This window comes from Oncorhynchus clarkii, chromosome 12 (assembly GCF_045791955.1).
Source record: "Oncorhynchus clarkii lewisi isolate Uvic-CL-2024 chromosome 12, UVic_Ocla_1.0, whole genome shotgun sequence".
In the NCBI taxonomy this organism is placed as follows: domain Eukaryota; kingdom Metazoa; phylum Chordata; class Actinopteri; order Salmoniformes; family Salmonidae; genus Oncorhynchus; species Oncorhynchus clarkii.
The window spans coordinates 94611249-94631490 of NC_092158.1; the positions used below are offsets into that span (position 1 = coordinate 94611249).

General features: G+C 54.8%; 1 protein-coding gene across 2 annotated transcripts in view; it reads left to right on the forward strand.

The window, feature by feature from the left end:
- Positions 1-20242, forward strand: part of LOC139421683 (FLII actin remodeling protein) — a 76498-nt gene that overhangs the window by 30693 nt on the left and 25563 nt on the right. For both annotated transcript variants that reach the window (XM_071172773.1, XM_071172774.1), the window contains 2 exons: positions 1721-1810; positions 5900-6039. In XM_071172773.1, coding sequence (XP_071028874.1) covers positions 1721-1810; positions 5900-6039 — 230 coding nt within the window. The remainder of the gene's footprint in view (positions 1-1720; positions 1811-5899; positions 6040-20242) is intronic.

Consider the following 20242-nt stretch of genomic DNA (forward strand, 5'->3'; position numbering starts at 1 on the left):
CTAGCTTGGTGTAGGGGGGTATGCTAGCTAGTGTTAGGGTTGCGTCAATTCGAATCTGGTATCAGGATAAATATGACATTGAGTCACCGATTGTATACTATGTATTTTTTATTAGCTAAGCAATAAGTGGTAAATGCAATTTTTGCATATACGGGCTCTCTGTCCCACCTCGCAGGGCAAACGGAGAACTCACTTGTTCTTGACAAAGATATTATAAATATACTCTGTAAGAAATAGTTCCTGCTTCCGAGCCGGCCTGTCAGAGTAGAGACTGGGCGTGGTTTAGACTCACCCAGCCTATCGTTGATTGTTGTCATACGAGCTGGTACCAGTCTGTGGTTTGCTACACTACGTTCTGCATGCGTCCGTTTTTACGTTATTCTGTTTTTTTCCATCATGAGAAAGGCCCATGGCCAATGTTTCAAGTCAGCTATGTTGCATAACACATACATACATACATACATCCACACAAGCCAACAGCAGATAATATTCAATCACATATATGGTAACGGGCTATAGTGCATAACACAGAATCCTCATACTAGCTCCCTCTATCAACTAGCTTGGTGTAGGGGGGGTATGCTAGCTAGCTCCCTCTATCAACTAGCTTGGTGTAGGGGGGGTATGCTAGCTAGCTCCCTCTATCAACTAGCTTGGTGTAGGGGGGGTATGCTAGCTAGCTCCCTCTATCAACTAGCTTGGTGTAGGTGGGTATGCTAGCTAGCTCCCTCTAGCAACTAGCTTGGTGTAGGGGGGTATGCTAGCTAGCTCCCTCTAGCAACTAGCTTGGTATAGGGGGGTATGCTAGCTAGCTCCCTCTATCAACTAGCTTGGTGTAGGGGGGTATGCTAGCTAGCTCCCTCTAGCAACTAGCTTGGTGTAGGGGGGGGTGTGCTAGCTAGCTCCCTCTATCAACTTGCTTGGTGTATGGGGGTGTGCTAGCTAGCTCCCTCTAGCAACTAGCTTGGTGTAGGGGGGGTATGCTAGTTAGCGCCCTCTAGCAACTAGCTTGGTGTAGCTCTTCTAATGATCCTTTACTTTGCTACTTGACCTTTAACCCTGACCCCTAACTCTTACCCTTCCATCTGTGAATAACTCCTGACCATTAACCCTGACCCCAACTCTAACCCTTCCATCTGTGAATAACTCCTGACCATTAACCCTGACCCCAACTCTAACCCTTCCATCTGTGAATAACTCTTGACCTTTAACCCTGACCCTGCCATCTGCTGTCCTGGAACTGTGTTTGACTCAGGACCTTAACTCCTGACCTTTAACCCTGACCCCTAACTCTAACCCTGGAATTCCCCAGGGCAGCTATCTAGGCCCCTTACTGGTAGAATTAGGAATTCCCCAGGGCAGCTGTCTAGGCCCCTTACTGGTAGAATTAGGAATTCCCCAGGGCAGCTGTCTAGGCCCCTTACTGGTAGAATTAGGAATTCCCCAGGGCAGGTGTCTAGGCCCCTTACTGGTAGAATTAGGAACTCCCCAGGGCAGGTGTCTAGGCCCCTTACTGGTAGAATTAGGAATTCCCCAGGGCAGCTTTCTAGGCCCCTTTGACTTGTTTCAATCTTTGCTAATGACCTGCCACTGGCTTTGAGGAAAGCCCTTTAGTACCATGCAGACAGGGACCTTTCTCATGTTTGGATCCTGTTTTTGGACTTGATTGGTGGATTCAAATTAAGTCTTTAAAATGTGTGACCTGTCTTGTCTGTGTCAGGTCAAGAAGGATGCTGAGAAGAAAGACGAGATGAAGGCTGACCTCACCGCCCTCTTCCTCCCCAGACAACCCCCCATGGTCCTCACTGAGGTAAACAGCCCTCTTCCTCCCCAGACAACCCCCCATGGCCCTCACTGAGGTAAACAGCCCTCTTCCTCCCCAGACAACCCCCCATGGTCCTCACTGAGGTAAACAGCCCTCTTCCTCCCCAGACAACCCCCCATGGTCCTCACTGAGGTAAACAGCTCTCTTCCCCCCCAGACAACCCCCCCATGGTCCTCACTGAGGTAAACAGCTCTCTTCCCCCCCAGACAACCCCCCCCATGGTCCTCACTGAGGTAAACAGCCCTCTTCCTCTGACAACCCCCCCATGGTCCTCACTGAGGTAAACAGGCCTCTTCCTCTGACAACCCCCCATGGTCCTCACTGAGGTAAACACCTCACCGCCCTCTTCCTCCCCAGACAACCCCCCATGGTCCTCACTGAGGTAAACAGCTCTCTTCCTCCCCAGACAACCCCCCATGGTCCTCACTGAGGTAAACAGCCCTCTTCCTCCCCAGACAACCCCCCATGGTCCTCACTGAGGTAAACAGCTCTCTTCCCCCCCAGACAACCCCCCCATGGTCCTCACTGAGGTAAACAGCTCTCTTCCCCCCCAGACAACCCCCCCCATGGTCCTCACTGAGGTAAACAGCCCTCTTCCTCTGACAACCCCCCCATGGTCCTCACTGAGGTAAACAGGCCTCTTCCTCTGACAACCCCCCATGGTCCTCACTGAGGTAAACACCTCACCGCCCTCTTCCTCCCCAGACAACCCCCCATGGTCCTCACTGAGGTAAACAGCTCTCTTCCTCCCCAGACAACCCCCCATGGTCCTCACTGAGGTAAACAGCCCTCTTCCTCCCCAGACAACCCCCATGGTCCTCACTGAGGTAAACAGCCCTCCTCCTCCCCCAGACAACCCCCCATGGTCCTCACTGAGGTAAACAGCTCTCTTCCTCCCCAGACAACCCCCCATGGCCCTAAACATCAGCTGGTGTGTAAACTCTGGTTCTTGGTAGGGGCAGTTGATTCAGCCCCCCTCTGTTGGAGGGAGGGGCAGTTGATTCAGCCCCCCTCTGTTGGAGGGAGGGGCAGTTGATTCAGCCGCCCTCTGTTGGAGGGAGGGGCAGTTGATTCAGCCCCCTCTGTTGGTGGTAGGGGCAGTTGATTCAGCCCCCTCTGTTGGTGGTAGGGGCAGTTGATTCAGCCCCCTCTGTTGGCGGTAGGGGCAGTTGATTCAGCCCCCTCTGTTGGCGGTAGGGGCAGTTGATTCAGCCCCCTCTGTTGGCGTTAGGGGCAGTTGATTCAGCCGCCCTCTTTTTGGCGGTAGGGGCAGTTGATTCAGCCGCCCTCTTTTTGGCGGTAGGGGCAGTTGATTCAGCCATCCTCTTTTTGGCGGTAGGGGCAGTTGATTCAGCCCCCTCTGTTGGCGGTAGGGGCAGTTGATTCAGACGCCCTCTGTTGGCGGTAGGGGCAGTTGATTCAGCCCCCTCTGTTGGCGGTAGGGGCAGTTGATTCAGCCCCCTCTGTTGGCGGTAGGGGCAGTTGATTCAGCCATCCTCTTTTTGGCGATAGGGGCAGTTGATTCAGCTGCCCTCTGTTGGCGGTAGGGGCAGTTGATTCAGCCCCCTCTGTTGGCGGTAGGGGCAGTTGATTCAGCCCCCTCTTTTTGGCGGTAGGGGCAGTTGATTCAGCCCCCTCTGTTGGCGGTAGGGGCAGTTGATTCAGCCCCCTCTTTTTGGCGGTAGGGGCAGTTGATTCAGCCATCCTCTTTTTGGCGAAAGGGGCAGTTGATTCAGCTGCCCTCTGTTGGCGGTAGGGGCAGTTGATTCAGCCCCCTCTGTTGGCGGTAGGGGCAGTTGATTCAGCCCCCTCTTTTTGGCGGTAGGGGCAGTTGATTCAGCCCCCTCTGTTGGCGGTAGGGGCAGTTGATTCAGCCCCCTCTTTTTGGCGGTAGGGGCAGTTGATTCAGCCATCCTCTTTTTGGCGGCAGGGGCAGTTGATTCAGCTGCCCTGTGCGCTGAGTGCGTTCCCATTTTGAACCACTTCATGTGTCTGAAGGTACAAACTCCGCCTGGCCCAGAGAACAAATCAAGTGCACTTTTTGGCCTACCTCTGGCCAATCATATAGCTCAGATCATGGTGTCTGCAGCCTCCAGCAGCCCACAGTGACGTGGATGACATCACAGAACCAGGATGAGAGACTGTCAGCGAATACAGCCGCTGTTTTTAGGACTTGATGTTTCAACGTCGCCTTCAGCGCTGTCAACACTTTATTCACCCTTGTTGCCATAAACCCCGTCTCTACTGGTCGCTGGTCCCGGGTGTTGCCATAAACCCCGTCTCTCCTGGTCGCTGGCCCCGGGTGTTGCCATAAACCCCGTCTCTCCTGGTCGCTGGCCCCAGGTGTTGTCTTGTTGCCATAAACCCCGTCTCTACTGGTCGCTGGTCCCGGGTGTTGCCATAAACCCCGTCTCTACTGGTCGCTGGTCCCGGGTGTTGCCATAAACCCCGTCTCTCCTGGTCGCTGGCCCCGGGTGTTGCCATAAACCCCGTCTCTACTGGTCGCTGGCCCCGGGTGTTGCCATAAACCCCGTCTCTCCTGGTCGCTGGCCCCAGGTGTTGCCATAAACCCCGTCTCTCCTGGTCGCTGGCCCCGGGTGTTGTCTTGTTGCCATAAACCCCGTCTCTCCTGGTCGCTGGCCCCGGATGTTGTCTTGTTGCCATAAACCCCGTCTCTCCTGGTCGCTGGCCCCGGGTGTTGTCTTGTTGCCATAAACCCTGTCTCTCCTGGTCGCTGGCCCCGGATGTTGTCTTGTTGCCATAAACCCCGTCTCTCCTGGTCGCTGGCCCCGGATGTTGTCTTGTTGCCATAAACCCCGTCTCTCCTGGTCGCTGGCCCCGGATGTTGTCTTTTTGCCATAAACCCCGTCTCTCCTGGTCGCTGGCCCCGGGTGTTGCCATAAACCCCGTCTCTCCTGGTCGCTGGCCCTGGATGTTGTCTTGTTGCCATAAACCCCGTCTTTCCTGGTCGCTGGCCCCGGATGTTGTCTTGTTGCCATAAACCCCGTCTCTCCTGGTCGCTGGCCCCGGGTGTTGTCTTGTTGCCATAAACCCCGTCTTTCCTGGTCGCTGGCCCCGGATGTTGTCTTGTTGCCATAAACCCCGTCTCTCCTGGTCGCTGGCCCCGGGTGTTGTCTTGTTGCCATAAACCCCGTCTCTCCTGGTCGCTGGCCCCGGATGTTGTCTTGTTGCCATAAACCCCGTCTCTCCTGGTCGCTGGCCCCGGGTGTTGTCTTGTTGCCATAAACCCCGTCTCTCCTGGTCGCTGGCCCCGGGTGTTGTCTTGTTGCGCTACAGAGTGGATCCATAGGAATGTGTTGTTATAAATGGCAGCTTTTTCATGTTCCCTATTCTTCCTCTTCCCTCTCCCTCCTCTTCCCTCTCCCTCCTCTTCCTCCTCCCTCTTCCCTCTCCCTCTTCCTCCTCCCTCTTCCTCTTCCCTCTTCCTCCTCCCTCCTCCCTCTTCCTCCTCCCTCTTCCTCCTCCCTCTTCCTCCTCCCTCTTCCTCCTCCCTCTTCCTCCTCCCTCTTCCTCCTCCCTCTTCCTCCTCCCTCTTCCCTCTTCCCTCTCCCTCCTCTTCCTCTTCCCTCTCCCTCCTCTTCCTCTTCCCTCTCCCTCCTCTTCCTCTTCCCTCTCCCTCCTCTTCCTCTTCCCTCTCCCTCCTCTTCCTCTTCCCTCTCCCTCCTCTCCCTCCTCTTCCCTCTCCCTCCTCTTCCCTCTCCCTCCTCTTCCCTCTCCCTCCTCTTCCCTCTCCCTCCTCTTCCCTCTCCCTCCTCTTCCCTCTCCCTCCTCCCTCTTCCTCCCTCTTCCTCCTCTTCCTCCTCTTCCTCCTCCCTCTCCCTCCTCCCTCTTCCCTCTCCCTCTTCTTCCTCTTCCCTCTCCCTCCTCTTCCTCTTCCCTCTTCCCTCTTCCTCCTCCCTCTTCCTCCTCTTCCCTCTCTCTCTCTTCTTCCTCCTCCCTCTCTCCTCTCTCTCCCTTCCCCTCTCACCCCTCCCTCTCTCTTCCTCTTCCCCCTCCTCCCTCCCCCCTCTCTTCTCCTCCCCCTCCCCTCTATCCCTCTCCTCCTCTCTCCAGGCAGAGCAGATGATGGAGGAGTGGAATGAGGATCTGGATGGAATGGAAGGATTCGTGTTGGAGGGGAAGAAGTTTGCTCGTCTGCCGGAGGAGGAGTTTGGACACTTCCACACACAGGACTGCTACGTCTTCCTGTGCAGGTACACCCACACACACACACACACACACACACACACACACACCAGACAGACAGAGAGAGGATTGTAGGTCTGTCTCAGGACTGTAGGAGGACTGTAGGACTGTCTCAGGACTGTAGATTTGTCTCAGGACTGTAGGAGGACTGTAGGTCTGTCTCAAGACTGTAGGAGGACTGTAGGTCTGTCTCAAGACTGTAGGAGGACTGTAGGGTCTGTCTCAGAACTGTAGGAGGACTGTAGGTCTGTCTCAGGACTGTAGGAGGACTGTAGGTCTGTCTCAGAACTGTAGGAGGACTGTAGGTCTGTCTCAGAACTGTAGGAGGACTGTAGGTCTGTCTCAGGACTGTAGGAGGACTGTGGGTCTGTCTCAGGACTGTGGGTCTGTCTCAGGACTGTGGGTCTGTCTCAGGACTGTGGGTCTGTCAGGACTGTGGGTCTGTCTCAGGATTGTAGGAGGACTGTAGGTCTGTCTCAGGACTGTGGGTCTGTCTCAGGACTGTAGGAGGACTGTGGGTCTGTCTCAGGACTGTAGGAGGACTGTGGGTCTATCTCAGGACTGTGGGTCTGTCTCAGGACTGTAGGAGGACTGTGGGTCTGTCTCAGGACTGTAGGAGGACTGTGGGTCTGTCTCAGGACTGTGGGTCTGTCTCAGGACTGTGGGTCTGTCTCAGGACTGTAGGTCTGTCTCAGGACTGTAGGTCTGTCTCAGGACTGTAGGTCTGTCTCAGGACTGTAGGTCTGTCTCAGGACTGTAGGTCTGTCTCAGGACTGTAGGTCTGTCTCAGGACTGTAGGTCTGTCTCAGGACTGTAGGTCTGTCTCAGGACTGTAGGTCTGTCTCCGGACTGTAGGAGGACTGTGGGTCTGTCTCAGGACTGTAGGAGGACTGTGGGTCTGTCTCAGGACTGTAGGAGGACTGTGGGTCTGTCTCAGGACTGTAGGAGGACTGTGGGTCTGTCTCAGGACTGTAGGAGGACTGTGGGTCTGTCTCAGGACTGTAGGAGGACTGTGGGTCTGTCTCAGGACTGTAGGAGGACTGTGGGTCTGTCTCAGGACTGTAGGAGGACTGTGGGTCTGTCTCAGGACTGTAGGAGGACTGTGGGTCTGTCTCAGGACTGTAGGAGGACTGTGGGTCTGTCTCAGGACTGTAGGAGGACTGTGGGTCTGTCTCAGGACTGTGGGTCTGTCTCAAGACTGTAGGAGGACTGTGGGTCTGTCTCAGGACTGTAGGAGGACTGTGGGTCTGTCTCAGGACTGTAGGAGGACTGTAGGTCTGCCTCAGAACTGTAGGAGGACTGTAGGTCTGTCTCAGGACTGTAGGAGGACTGTGGGTCTGTCTCAGGACTGTAGGAGGACTGTAGGTCTGTCTCAGGACTGTGGGTCTGTCTTAGGACTGTAGATCTGTCTCAGGACTGTAGGTCTGTCTCAAGACTGTAGGAGGACTGTAGGGTCTGTCTCAGGACTGTAGGACTGTAGGTCTGTCTCAGGACTGTAGGTCTGTCTCAGGACTGTAGGTCTGTCTCAGGACTGTAGGTCTGTCTCAGGACTGTGGGTCTGTCTCAGGACTGTAGGAGGACTGTAGGTCTGTCTCAGGACTGTAGGAGGACTGTAGGTCTGTCTCAGGACTGTAGGAGGACTGTAGGTCTGTCTCAGGACTGTAGGAGGACTGTAGGTCTGTCTCAGGACTGTAGGAGGACTGTAGGTCTGTCTCAGGACTGTAGGAGGACTGTAGGTCTGTCTCAGGACTGTAGGAGGACTGTAGGTCTGTCTCAGAACTGTAGGAGGACTGTAGGTCTGTCTCAGAACTGTAGGAGGACTGTAGGTCTGTCTCAGAACTGTAGGAGGACTGTAGGTCTGTCTCAGGACTGTGGGTCTGTCTCAGGACTGTAGGAGGACTGTAGGTCTGTCTCAGGACTGTAGGAGGACTGTAGGTCTGTCTCAGACTGTAGGAGGACTGTAGGTCTGTCTCAGGACTGTAGGTCTGTCTCAGGACTGTGGGTCTGTCTCAGGACTGTAGGAGGACTGTAGGTCTGTCTCAGAACTGTAGGAGGACTGTAGGTCTGTCTCAGGACTGTAGGTCTGTCTCAGGACTGTAGGAGGACTGTAGGGTCTGTCTCAGGACTGTAGGAGGACTGTAGGGTCTGTCTCAGGACTGTAGGAGGACTGTGGGTCTGTCTCAGGACTGTAGGAGGACTGTGGGTCTGTCTCAGGACTGTAGGAGGACTGTGGGTCTGTCTCAGGACTGTAGGAGGACTGTGGGTCTGTCTCAGGACTGTAGGAGGACTGTGGGTCTGTCTCAGGACTGTAGGAGGACTGTGGGTCTGTCTCAGGACTGTGGGTCTGTCTCAGGACTGTAGGAGGACTGTAGGTCTGTCTCAGGACTGTGGGTCTGTCTCAGGACTAGGAGGACTGTGGGTCTGTCTCAGGACTGTAGGAGGACTGTAGGTCTGCCTCAGAACTGTAGGAGGACTGTAGGTCTGTCTCAGGACTGTAGGAGGACTGTGGGTCTGTCTCAGGACTGTAGGAGGACTGTGGGTCTGTCTCAGGACTGTGGGTCTGTCTCAGGACTGTGGGTCTGTCTCAGGACTGTAGGTCTGTCTCAGGACTGTAGGTCTGTCTCAAGACTGTAGGAGGACTGTAGGGTCTGTCTCAGGACTGTAGGTCTGTCTCAGGACTGTAGGTCTGTCTCAGGACTGTAGGTCTGTCTCAGGACTGTAGGTCTGTCTCAGGACTGTGGGTCTGTCTCAGGACTGTAGGAGGACTGTGGGTCTGTCTCAGGACTGTAGGAGGACTGTAGGTCTGTCTCAGGACTGTAGGAGGACTGTAGGTCTGTCTCAGGACTGTAGGAGGACTGTAGGTCTGTCTCAGGACTGTAGGTCTGTCTCAGGACTGTAGGAGGACTGTAGGTCTGTCTCAGGACTGTAGGAGGACTGTAGGTCTGTCTCAGAACTGTAGGAGGACTGTAGGTCTGTCTCAGGACTGTGGGTCTGTCTCAGGTCTGTAGGAGGACCGTAGGTCTGTCTCAGAACTGTAGGAGGACTGTAGGTTTGTCTCAGGACTGTGGGTCTGTCTCAGGACTGTAGGAGGACTGTAGGTCTGTCTCAGAACTGTAGGAGGACTGTAGGTCTGTCTCAGGACTGTAGGTCTGTCTCAGGACTGTAGGAGGACTGTAGGGTATGTCTCAGGACTGTAGGAGGACTGTAGGGTCTGTCTCAGGACTGTAGGAGGACTGTAGTTCTGTCTCAGGACTGTAGGAGGACTGTAGGTCTGTCTCGGGACTGTAGGAGGACTGTGGGTCTGTCTCAGGACTGTAGGAGGACTGTGGGTCTGTCTCAGGACTGTAGGAGGACTGTGGGTCTGTCTCAGGACTGTAGGAGGACTGTGGGTTTGTCTCAGGACTGTAGGAGGACTGTGGGTCTGTCTCAGGACTTTAGGAGGACTGTGGGTCTGTCTCAGGACTGTAGGAGGACTGTGGGTCTGTCTCAGGACTGTAGGAGGACTGTGGGTCTGTCTCAGGACTGTAGGAGGGCTGTGGGTCTGTGGGTCTGTCTCAGGACTGTAGGAGGACTGTGGGTCTGTCTCAGGACTGTAGGAGGACTGTAGGTCTGTCTCAGGACTGTAGGAGGACTGGAAGGTCTGTCTCAGAACTGTAGGAGGACTGTAGGTCTGTCTCAGAACTGTAGGAGGACTGTAGGTCTGTCTCAGGACTGTGGGTCTGTCTCAGGACTGTGGGTCTGTCTCAGGACTGTGGGTCTGTCTCAGGACTGTGGGTCTGTCTCAGGATGTGGGTAGGAGGGAGGACTGTAGGTCTGTCTCAGGACTGTAGGAGGACTGTGGGTCTGTCTCAGGACTGTAGGAGGGCTGTGGGTCTGTCTCAGGACTGTAGGAGGACTGTGGGTCTGTCTCAGGACTGTAGGAGGACTGTGGGTCTGTCTCAGGACTGTAGGAGGACTGTGGGTCTGTCTCAGGACTGTAGGAGGACTGTGGGTCTGTCTCAGGACTGTAGGTCTGTCTCAGGACTGTAGGTCTGTCTCAGGACTGTAGGTCTGTCTCAGGACTGTAGGTCTGTCTCAGGACTGTAGGTCTGTCTCAGGACTGTAGGTCTGTCTCAGGACTGTAGGTCTGTCTCCGGACTGTAGGAGGACTGTGGGTCTGTCTCAGGACTGTAGGAGGACTGTGGGTCTGTCTCAGGACTGTAGGAGGACTGTGGGTCTGTCTCAGGACTGTAGGAGGACTGTGGGTCTGTCTCAGGACTGTAGGTCTGTCTCAGGACTGTAGGAGGACTGTAGGTCTGTCTCAGGACTGTGGGTCTGTCTCAGGACTAGGAGGACTGTGGGTCTGTCTCAGGACTGTAGGAGGACTGTGGGTCTGTCTCAGGACTGTAGGAGGACTGTGGGTCTGTCTCAGGACTGTAGGAGGACTGTGGGTCTGTCTCAGGACTGTGGGTCTGTCTCAGGACTGTGGGTCTGTCTCAGGACTGTAGGTCTGTCTCAGGACTGTAGGTCTGTCTCAGGACTTTAGTAGGTCTGTCTCAGGACTGTGGGTCTGTCTCAGGACTGTGGGTCTGTCTCAGGACTGTAGGAGGACTGTAGGACTGTAGGAGGACTGTAGGTCTGTCTCAGGACTGTAGGAGGACTGTAGGTCTGTCTCAGGACTGTAGGAGGACTGTAGGTCTGTCTCAGGACTGTAGGAGGACTGTAGGTCTGTCTCAGGACTGTAGGAGGACTGTAGGTCTGTCTCAGAACTGTAGGAGGACTGTAGGTCTGTCTCAGAACTGTAGGAGGACTGTAGGTCTGTCTCAGGACTGTGGGTCTGTCTCAGGACTGTAGGAGGACTGTAGGTCTGTCTCAGAACTGTAGGAGGACTGTAGGTCTGTCTCAGGACTGTAGGTCTGTCTCAGGACTGTAGGAGGACTGTAGGTCTGTCTCAGGACTGTAGGAGGACTGTAGGTCTGTCTCAGGACTGTAGGAGGACTGTAGGTCTGTCTCAGGACTGTAGGAGGACTGTGGGTCTGTCTCAGGACTGTAGGAGGACTGTAGGGTCTGTCTCAGGACTGTAGGAGGACTGTAGGGTCTGTCTCAGGACTGTAGGTCTCTCTCAGGACTGTAGGAGGACTGTAGGGTCTGTCTCAGGACTGTAGGAGGACTGTAGGGTCTGTCTCAGGACTGTAGGAGGACTGTAGGTCTGTCTCAGGACTGTAGGAGGACTGTGGGTCTGTCTCAGGACTGTAGGAGGACTGTGGGTCTGTCTCAGGACTTTAGGAGGACTGTGGGTCTGTCTCAGGACTGTAGGAGGACTGTGGGTCTGTCTCAGGACTGTGGGTCTGTCTCAGGACTGTAGGAGGACTGTAGGTCTGTCTCAGAACTGTAGGAGGACTGTAGGTCTGTCTCAGGACTGTAGGTCTGTCTCAGGACTGTAGGAGGACTGTAGGGTCTGTCTCAGGACTGTAGGAGGACTGTAGGGTCTGTCTTAAGACTGTAGGTCTGTCTCAGAACTGTAGGAGAACTGTAGGTCTGTCTCAGGACTGTTGGAGGACTGTAGGTCTGTCTCAGGACTGTAGGAGGACTGTGGGTCTGTCTCAGGACTGTAGGAGGACTGTGGGTCTGTCTCAGGACTGTAGGAGGACTGTGGGTCTGTCTCAGGACTGTTGGAGGACTGTGGGTCTGTCTCAGGACTGTAGGAGGACTGTGGGTCTGTCTCAGGACTGTAGGAGGACTGTGGGTCTGTCTCAGGACTGTAGGAGGACTGTGGGTCTGTCTCAGGACTGTAGGAGGACTGTGGGTCTGTCTCAGGACTGTAGGAGGACTGTGGGTCTGTCTCAGGACTTTAGGAGGACTGTGGGTCTGTCTCAGGACTGTGGGTCTGTCTCAGGACTGTGGGTCTGTCTCAGGACTGTGGGTCTGTCTCAGGATTGTAGGAGGACTGTAGGTCTGTCTCAGGACTGTAGGAGGACTGTGGGTCTGTCTCAGGACTGTGGGTCTGTCTCAGGACTGTAGGATGACTGTGGGTCTGTCTCAGGACTGTAGGAGGACTGTAGGTCTGTCTCAGAACTGTAGGAGGACTGTAGGTCTGTCTCAGGACTGTGGGTCTGTCTCAGGACTGTAGGAGGACTGTGGGTCTGTCTCAGGACTGTAGGAGGACTGTAGGTCTGTCTCAGAACTGTAGGAGGACTGTAGGTCTGTCTCAGGACTGTAGGAGGACTGTAGGTCTGTCTCAGGACTGTGGGTCTGTCTCAGGACTGTAGGAGGACTGTAGGTCTGTCTCAGAACTGTAGGAGGACTGTAGGTCTGTCTCAGGACTGTAGGTCTGTCTCAGGACTGTAGGAGGACTGTAGGGTCTGTCTCAGGACTGTAGGAGGACTGTAGGGTCTGTCTCAGGACTGTAGGAGGACTGTAGGTCTGTCTCAGGACTGTAGGAGGACTGTAGGTCTGTCTCAGGACTGTAGGAGGACTGTGGGTCTGTCTCAGGACTGTAGGAGGACTGTGGGTCTGTCTCAGGACTGTAGGAGGACTGTGGGTCTGTCTCAGGACTGTAGGAGGACTGTGGGTCTGTCTCAGGACTTTAGGAGGACTGTGGGTCTGTCTCAGGACTGTAGGAGGCCTGTGGGTCTGTCTCAGGACTGTAGGAGGCCTGTGGGTCTGTCTCAGGACTGTAGGAGGCCTGTGGGTCTGTCTCAGGACTGTAGGAGGCCTGTGGGTCTGTCTCAGGACTGTAGGAGGACTGTGGGTCTGTCTCAGGACTGTAGGAGGACTGTGGGTCTGTCTCAGGACTTTAGGAGGACTCTGGGTCTGTCTCAGGACTGTGGGTCTGTCTCAGGACTGTGGGTCTGTCTCAGGACTTTAGGAGGACTGTGGGTCTGTCTCAGGACTGTAGGAGGACTGTGGGTCTGTCTCAGGACTGTGGGTCTGTCTCAGGACTGTAGGAGGACTGTAGGTCTGTCTCAGAACTGTAGGAGGACTGTAGGTCTGTCTCAGGACTGTAGGTCTGTCTCAGGACTGTAGGAGGACTGTAGGTCTGTCTCAGGACTGTAGGAGGACTGTAGGGTCTGTCTCAGGACTGTAGGAGGACTGTAGGGTCTGTCTCAGGACTGTAGGTCTGTCTCAGAACTGTAGGAGGACTGTAGGTCTGTCTCAGGACTGTAGGAGGACTGTGGGTCTGTCTCAGGACTGTAGGAGGACTGTGGGTCTGTCTCAGGACTGTAGGAGGACTGTGGGTCTGTCTCAGGACTGTAGGAGGACTGTGGGTCTGTCTCAGGACTGTAGGAGGACTGTGGGTCTGTCTCAGGACTGTAGGAAGACTGTGGGTCTGTCTCAGGACTGTAGGAGGACTGTGGGTCTGTCTCAGGACTGTAGGAGGACTGTGGGTCTGTCTCAGGACTGTAGGAGGACTGTGGGTCTGTCTCAGGACTGTAGGAGGACTGTGGGTCTGTCTCAGGACTTTAGGAGGACTCTGGGTCTGTCTCAGGACTGTGGGTCTGTCTCAGGACTGTGGGTCTGTCTCAGGACTGTGGGTCTGTCTCAGGACTGTAGGTCTGTCTCAGGATTGTAGGAGGACTGTAGGTCTGTCTCAGGACTGTAGGAGGACTGTGGGTCTGTCTCAGGACTGTAGGAGGACTGTGGGTCTGTCTCAGGACTGTAGGAGGACTGTGGGTCTGTCTCAAGACTGTAGGATGACTGTGGGTCTGTCTCAGGACTGTAGGAGGACTGTAGGTCTGTCTCAGGACTGTAGGTCTGTCTCAGAACTGTAGGAGGACTGTAGGTCTGTCTCAGAACTGTAGGAGGACTGTAGGTCTGTCTCAGGACTGTGGGTCTGTCTCAGGACTGTAGGAGGACTGTGGGTCTGTCTCAGGACTGTAGGAGGACTGTAGGTCTGTCTCAGAACTGTAGGAGGACTGTAGGTCTGTCTCAGGACTGTAGGAGGACTGTGGGTCTATCTCAGGACTGTGGGTCTGTCTCAGGACTGTAGGAGGACTGTGGGTCTGTCTCAGGACTGTAGGAGGACTGTGGGTCTGTCTCAGGACTGTGGGTCTGTCTCAGGACTGTAGGTCTGTCTCAGGACTGTAGGTCTGTCTCAGGACTGTAGGTCTGTCTCAGGACTGTAGGTCTGTCTCAGGACTGTAGGTCTGTCTCAGGACTGTAGGTCTGTCTCAGGACTGTAGGTCTGTCTCCGGACTGTAGGAGGACTGTGGGTCTGTCTCAGGACTGTAGGAGGACTGTGGGTCTGTCTCAGGACTGTAGGAGGACTGTGGGTCTGTCTCAGGACTGTAGGAGGACTGTGGGTCTGTCTCAGGACTGTAGGAGGACTGTGGGTCTGTCTCAGGACTGTAGGAGGACTGTGGGTCTGTCTCAGGACTGTAGGAGGACTGTGGGTCTGTCTCAGGACTGTAGGAGGACTGTGGGTCTGTCTCAGGACTGTAGGAGGACTGTGGGTCTGTCTCAGGACTGTAGGAGGACTGTGGGTCTGTCTCAGGACTGTGGGTCTGTCTCAAGACTGTAGGAGGACTGTGGGTCTGTCTCAGGACTGTAGGAGGACTGTGGGTCTGTCTCAGGACTGTAGGAGGACTGTAGGTCTGCCTCAGAACTGTAGGAGGACTGTAGGTCTGTCTCAGGACTGTAGGAGGACTGTGGGTCTGTCTCAGGACTGTAGGAGGACTGTAGGTCTGTCTCAGGACTGTGGGTCTGTCTTAGGACTGTAGATCTGTCTCAGGACTGTAGGTCTGTCTCAAGACTGTAGGAGGACTGTAGGGTCTGTCTCAGGACTGTAGGACTGTAGGTCTGTCTCAGGACTGTAGGTCTGTCTCAGGACTGTAGGTCTGTCTCAGGACTGTAGGTCTGTCTCAGGACTGTGGGTCTGTCTCAGGACTGTAGGAGGACTGTAGGTCTGTCTCAGGACTGTAGGAGGACTGTAGGTCTGTCTCAGGACTGTAGGAGGACTGTAGGTCTGTCTCAGGACTGTAGGAGGACTGTAGGTCTGTCTCAGGACTGTAGGAGGACTGTAGGTCTGTCTCAGGACTGTAGGAGGACTGTAGGTCTGTCTCAGGACTGTAGGAGGACTGTAGGTCTGTCTCAGGACTGTAGGAGGACTGTAGGTCTGTCTCAGAACTGTAGGAGGACTGTAGGTCTGTCTCAGAACTGTAGGAGGACTGTAGGTCTGTCTCAGAACTGTAGGAGGACTGTAGGTCTGTCTCAGGACTGTGGGTCTGTCTCAGGACTGTAGGAGGACTGTAGGTCTGTCTCAGGACTGTAGGAGGACTGTAGGTCTGTCTCAGAACTGTAGGAGGACTGTAGGTCTGTCTCAGGACTGTGGGTCTGTCTCAGGACTGTAGGAGGACTGTAGGTCTGTCTCAGAACTGTAGGAGGACTGTAGGTCTGTCTCAGGACTGTAGGTCTGTCTCAGGACTGTAGGAGGACTGTAGGGTCTGTCTCAGGACTGTAGGAGGACTGTAGGGTCTGTCTCAGGACTGTAGGAGGACTGTGGGTCTGTCTCAGGACTGTAGGAGGACTGTGGGTCTGTCTCAGGACTGTAGGAGGACTGTGGGTCTGTCTCAGGACTGTAGGAGGACTGTGGGTCTGTCTCAGGACTGTAGGAGGACTGTGGGTCTGTCTCAGGACTGTAGGAGGACTGTGGGTCTGTCTCAGGACTGTGGGTCTGTCTCAGGACTGTAGGAGGACTGTAGGTCTGTCTCAGGACTGTGGGTCTGTCTCAGGACTAGGAGGACTGTGGGTCTGTCTCAGGACTGTAGGAGGACTGTAGGTCTGCCTCAGAACTGTAGGAGGACTGTAGGTCTGTCTCAGGACTGTAGGAGGACTGTGGGTCTGTCTCAGGACTGTAGGAGGACTGTGGGTCTGTCTCAGGACTGTGGGTCTGTCTCAGGACTGTGGGTCTGTCTCAGGACTGTAGGTCTGTCTCAGGACTGTAGGTCTGTCTCAAGACTGTAGGAGGACTGTAGGGTCTGTCTCAGGACTGTAGGTCTGTCTCAGGACTGTAGGTCTGTCTCAGGACTGTAGGTCTGTCTCAGGACTGTAGGTCTGTCTCAGGACTGTGGGTCTGTCTCAGGACTGTAGGAGGACTGTAGGTCTGTCTCAGGACTGTAGGAGGACTGTAGGTCTGTCTCAGGACTGTAGGAGGACTGTAGGTCTGTCTCAGGACTGTAGGTCTGTCTCAGGACTGTAGGAGGACTGTAGGTCTGTCTCAGGACTGTAGGAGGACTGTAGGTCTGTCTCAGAACTGTAGGAGGACTGTAGGTCTGTCTCAGGACTGTGGGTCTGTCTCAGGTCTGTAGGAGGACTGTAGGTCTGTCTCAGAACTGTAGGAGGACTGTAGGTTTGTCTCAGGACTGTGGGTCTGTCTCAGGACTGTAGGAGGACTGTAGGTCTGTCTCAGAACTGTAGGAGGACTGTAGGTCTGTCTCAGGACTGTAGGTCTGTCTCAGGACTGTAGGAGGACTGTAGGGTATGTCTCAGGACTGTAGGAGGACTGTAGGGTCTGTCTCAGGACTGTAGGAGGACTGTAGTTCTGTCTCAGGACTGTAGGAGGACTGTAGGTCTGTCTCGGGACTGTAGGAGGACTGTGGGTCTGTCTCAGGACTGTAGGAGGACTGTGGGTCTGTCTCAGGACTGTAGGAGGACTGTGGGTCTGTCTCAGGACTGTAGGAGGACTGTGGGTTTGTCTCAGGACTGTAGGAGGACTGTGGGTCTGTCTCAGGACTTTAGGAGGACTGTGGGTCTGTCTCAGGACTGTAGGAGGACTGTGGGTCTGTCTCAGGACTGTAGGAGGACTGTGGGTCTGTCTCAGGACTGTAGGAGGACTGTGGGTCTGTCTCAGGACTGTAGGAGGACTGTGGGTCTGTCTCAGGACTGTAGGAGGACTGTAGGAGGACTGTAGGTCTGTCTCAGGACTGTAGGAGGACTGGAAGGTCTGTCTCAGAACTGTAGGAGGACTGTAGGTCTGTCTCAGAACTGTAGGAGGACTGTAGGTCTGTCTCAGGACTGTGGGTCTGTCTCAGGACTGTGGGTCTGTCTCAGGACTGTGGGTCTGTCTCAGGACTGTGGGTCTGTCTCAGGACTGTGGGTCTGTCTCAGGACTGTGGGTCTGTCTCAGGATTGTAGGAGGACTGTAGGTCTGTCTCAGGACTGTAGGAGGACTGTGGGTCTGTCTCAGGACTGTAGGAGGGCTGTGGGTCTGTCTCAGGACTGTAGGAGGACTGTGGGTCTGTCTCAGGACTGTAGGAGGACTGTGGGTCTGTCTCAGGACTGTAGGAGGACTGTGGGTCTGTCTCAGGACTGTAGGAGGACTGTGGGTCTGTCTCAGGACTGTAGGTCTGTCTCAGGACTGTAGGTCTGTCTCAGGACTGTAGGTCTGTCTCAGGACTGTAGGTCTGTCTCAGGACTGTAGGTCTGTCTCAGGACTGTAGGTCTGTCTCCGGACTGTAGGAGGACTGTGGGTCTGTCTCAGGACTGTAGGAGGACTGTGGGTCTGTCTCAGGACTGTAGGAGGACTGTGGGTCTGTCTCAGGACTGTAGGAGGACTGTGGGTCTGTCTCAGGACTGTAGGAGGACTGCGGGTCTGTCTCAGGACTGTAGGAGGACTGTGGGTCTGTCTCAGGACTGTAGGAGGACTGTAGGTCTCTCTCAGGACTGTAGGTCTGTCTCAGGACTGTAGGAGGACTGTAGGTCTGTCTCAGGACTGTGGGTCTGTCTCAGGACTAGGAGGACTGTGGGTCTGTCTCAGGACTGTAGGAGGACTGTGGGTCTGTCTCAGGACTGTAGGAGGACTGTGGGTCTGTCTCAGGACTGTAGGAGGACTGTGGGTCTGTCTCAGGACTGTGGGTCTGTCTCAGGACTGTGGGTCTGTCTCAGGACTGTGGGTCTGTCTCAGGTCTGTCTCAGGACTGTAGGTCTGTCTCAGGACTTTAGTAGGTCTGTCTCAGGACTGTGGGTCTGTCTCAGGACTGTGGGTCTGTCTCAGGACTGTAGGAGGACTGTAGGACTGTAGGAGGACTGTAGGTCTGTCTCAGGACTGTAGGAGGACTGTAGGTCTGTCTCAGGACTGTAGGAGGACTGTAGGTCTGTCTCAGGACTGTAGGAGGACTGTAGGTCTGTCTCAGGACTGTAGGAGGACTGTAGGTCTGTCTCAGAACTGTAGGAGGACTGTAGGTCTGTCTCAGAACTGTAGGAGGACTGTAGGTCTGTCTCAGGACTGTGGGTCTGTCTCAGGACTGTAGGAGGACTGTAGGTCTGTCTCAGAACTGTAGGAGGACTGTAGGTCTGTCTCAGGACTGTAGGTCTGTCTCAGGACTGTAGGAGGACTGTAGGTCTGTCTCAGGACTGTAGGAGGACTGTAGGTCTGTCTCAGGACTGTAGGAGGACTGTAGGTCTGTCTCAGGACTGTAGGAGGACTGTAGGTCTGTCTCAGGACTGTAGGAGGACTGTGGGTCTGTCTCAGGACTGTAGGAGGACTGTAGGGTCTGTCTCAGGACTGTAGGAGGACTGTAGGGTCTGTCTCAGGACTGTAGGTCTCTCTCAGGACTGTAGGAGGACTGTAGGGTCTGTCTCAGGACTGTAGGAGGACTGTAGGGTCTGTCTCAGGACTGTAGGAGGACTGTAGGTCTGTCTCAGGACTGTAGGAGGACTGTGGGTCTGTCTCAGGACTGTAGGAGGACTGTGGGTCTGTCTCAGGACTTTAGGAGGACTGTGGGTCTGTCTCAGGACTGTAGGAGGACTGTGGGTCTGTCTCAGGACTGTGGGTCTGTCTCAGGACTGTAGGAGGACTGTAGGTCTGTCTCAGAACTGTAGGAGGACTGTAGGTCTGTCTCAGGACTGTAGGTCTGTCTCAGGACTGTAGGAGGACTGTAGGGTCTGTCTCAGGACTGTAGGAGGACTGTAGGGTCTGTCTTAAGACTGTAGGTCTGTCTCAGAACTGTAGGAGAACTGTAGGTCTGTCTCAGGACTGTTGGAGGACTGTAGGTCTGTCTCAGGACTGTAGGAGGACTGTGGGTCTGTCTCAGGACTGTAGGAGGACTGTGGGTCTGTCTCAGGACTGTAGGAGGACTGTGGGTCTGTCTCAGGACTGTTGGAGGACTGTGGGTCTGTCTCAGGACTGTAGGAGGACTGTGGGTCTGTCTCAGGACTGTAGGAGGACTGTGGGTCTGTCTCAGGACTGTAGGAGGACTGTGGGTCTGTCTCAGGACTGTAGGAGGACTGTGGGTCTGTCTCAGGACTGTAGGAGGACTGTGGGTCTGTCTCAGGACTTTAGGAGGACTGTGGGTCTGTCTCAGGACTGTGGGTCTGTCTCAGGACTGTGGGTCTGTCTCAGGACTGTGGGTCTGTCTCAGGATTGTAGGAGGACTGTAGGTCTGTCTCAGGACTGTAGGAGGACTGTGGGTCTGTCTCAGGACTGTGGGTCTGTCTCAGGACTGTAGGATGACTGTGGGTCTGTCTCAGGACTGTAGGAGGACTGTAGGTCTGTCTCAGAACTGTAGGAGGACTGTAGGTCTGTCTCAGGACTGTGGGTCTGTCTCAGGACTGTAGGAGGACTGTGGGTCTGTCTCAGGACTGTAGGAGGACTGTAGGTCTGTCTCAGAACTGTAGGAGGACTGTAGGTCTGTCTCAGGACTGTAGGAGGACTGTAGGTCTGTCTCAGGACTGTGGGTCTGTCTCAGGACTGTAGGAGGACTGTAGGTCTGTCTCAGAACTGTAGGAGGACTGTAGGTCTGTCTCAGGACTGTAGGTCTGTCTCAGGACTGTAGGAGGACTGTAGGGTCTGTCTCAGGACTGTAGGAGGACTGTAGGGTCTGTCTCAGGACTGTAGGAGGACTGTAGGTCTGTCTCAGGACTGTAGGAGGACTGTAGGTCTGTCTCAGGACTGTAGGAGGACTGTGGGTCTGTCTCAGGACTGTAGGAGGACTGTGGGTCTGTCTCAGGACTGTAGGAGGACTGTGGGTCTGTCTCAGGACTGTAGGAGGACTGTGGGTCTGTCTCAGGACTTTAGGAGGACTGTGGGTCTGTCTCAGGACTGTAGGAGGCCTGTGGGTCTGTCTCAGGACTGTAGGAGGCCTGTGGGTCTGTCTCAGGACTGTAGGAGGCCTGTGGGTCTGTCTCAGGACTGTAGGAGGCCTGTGGGTCTGTCTCAGGACTGTAGGAGGACTGTGGGTCTGTCTCAGGACTGTAGGAGGACTGTGGGTCTGTCTCAGGACTTTAGGAGGACTC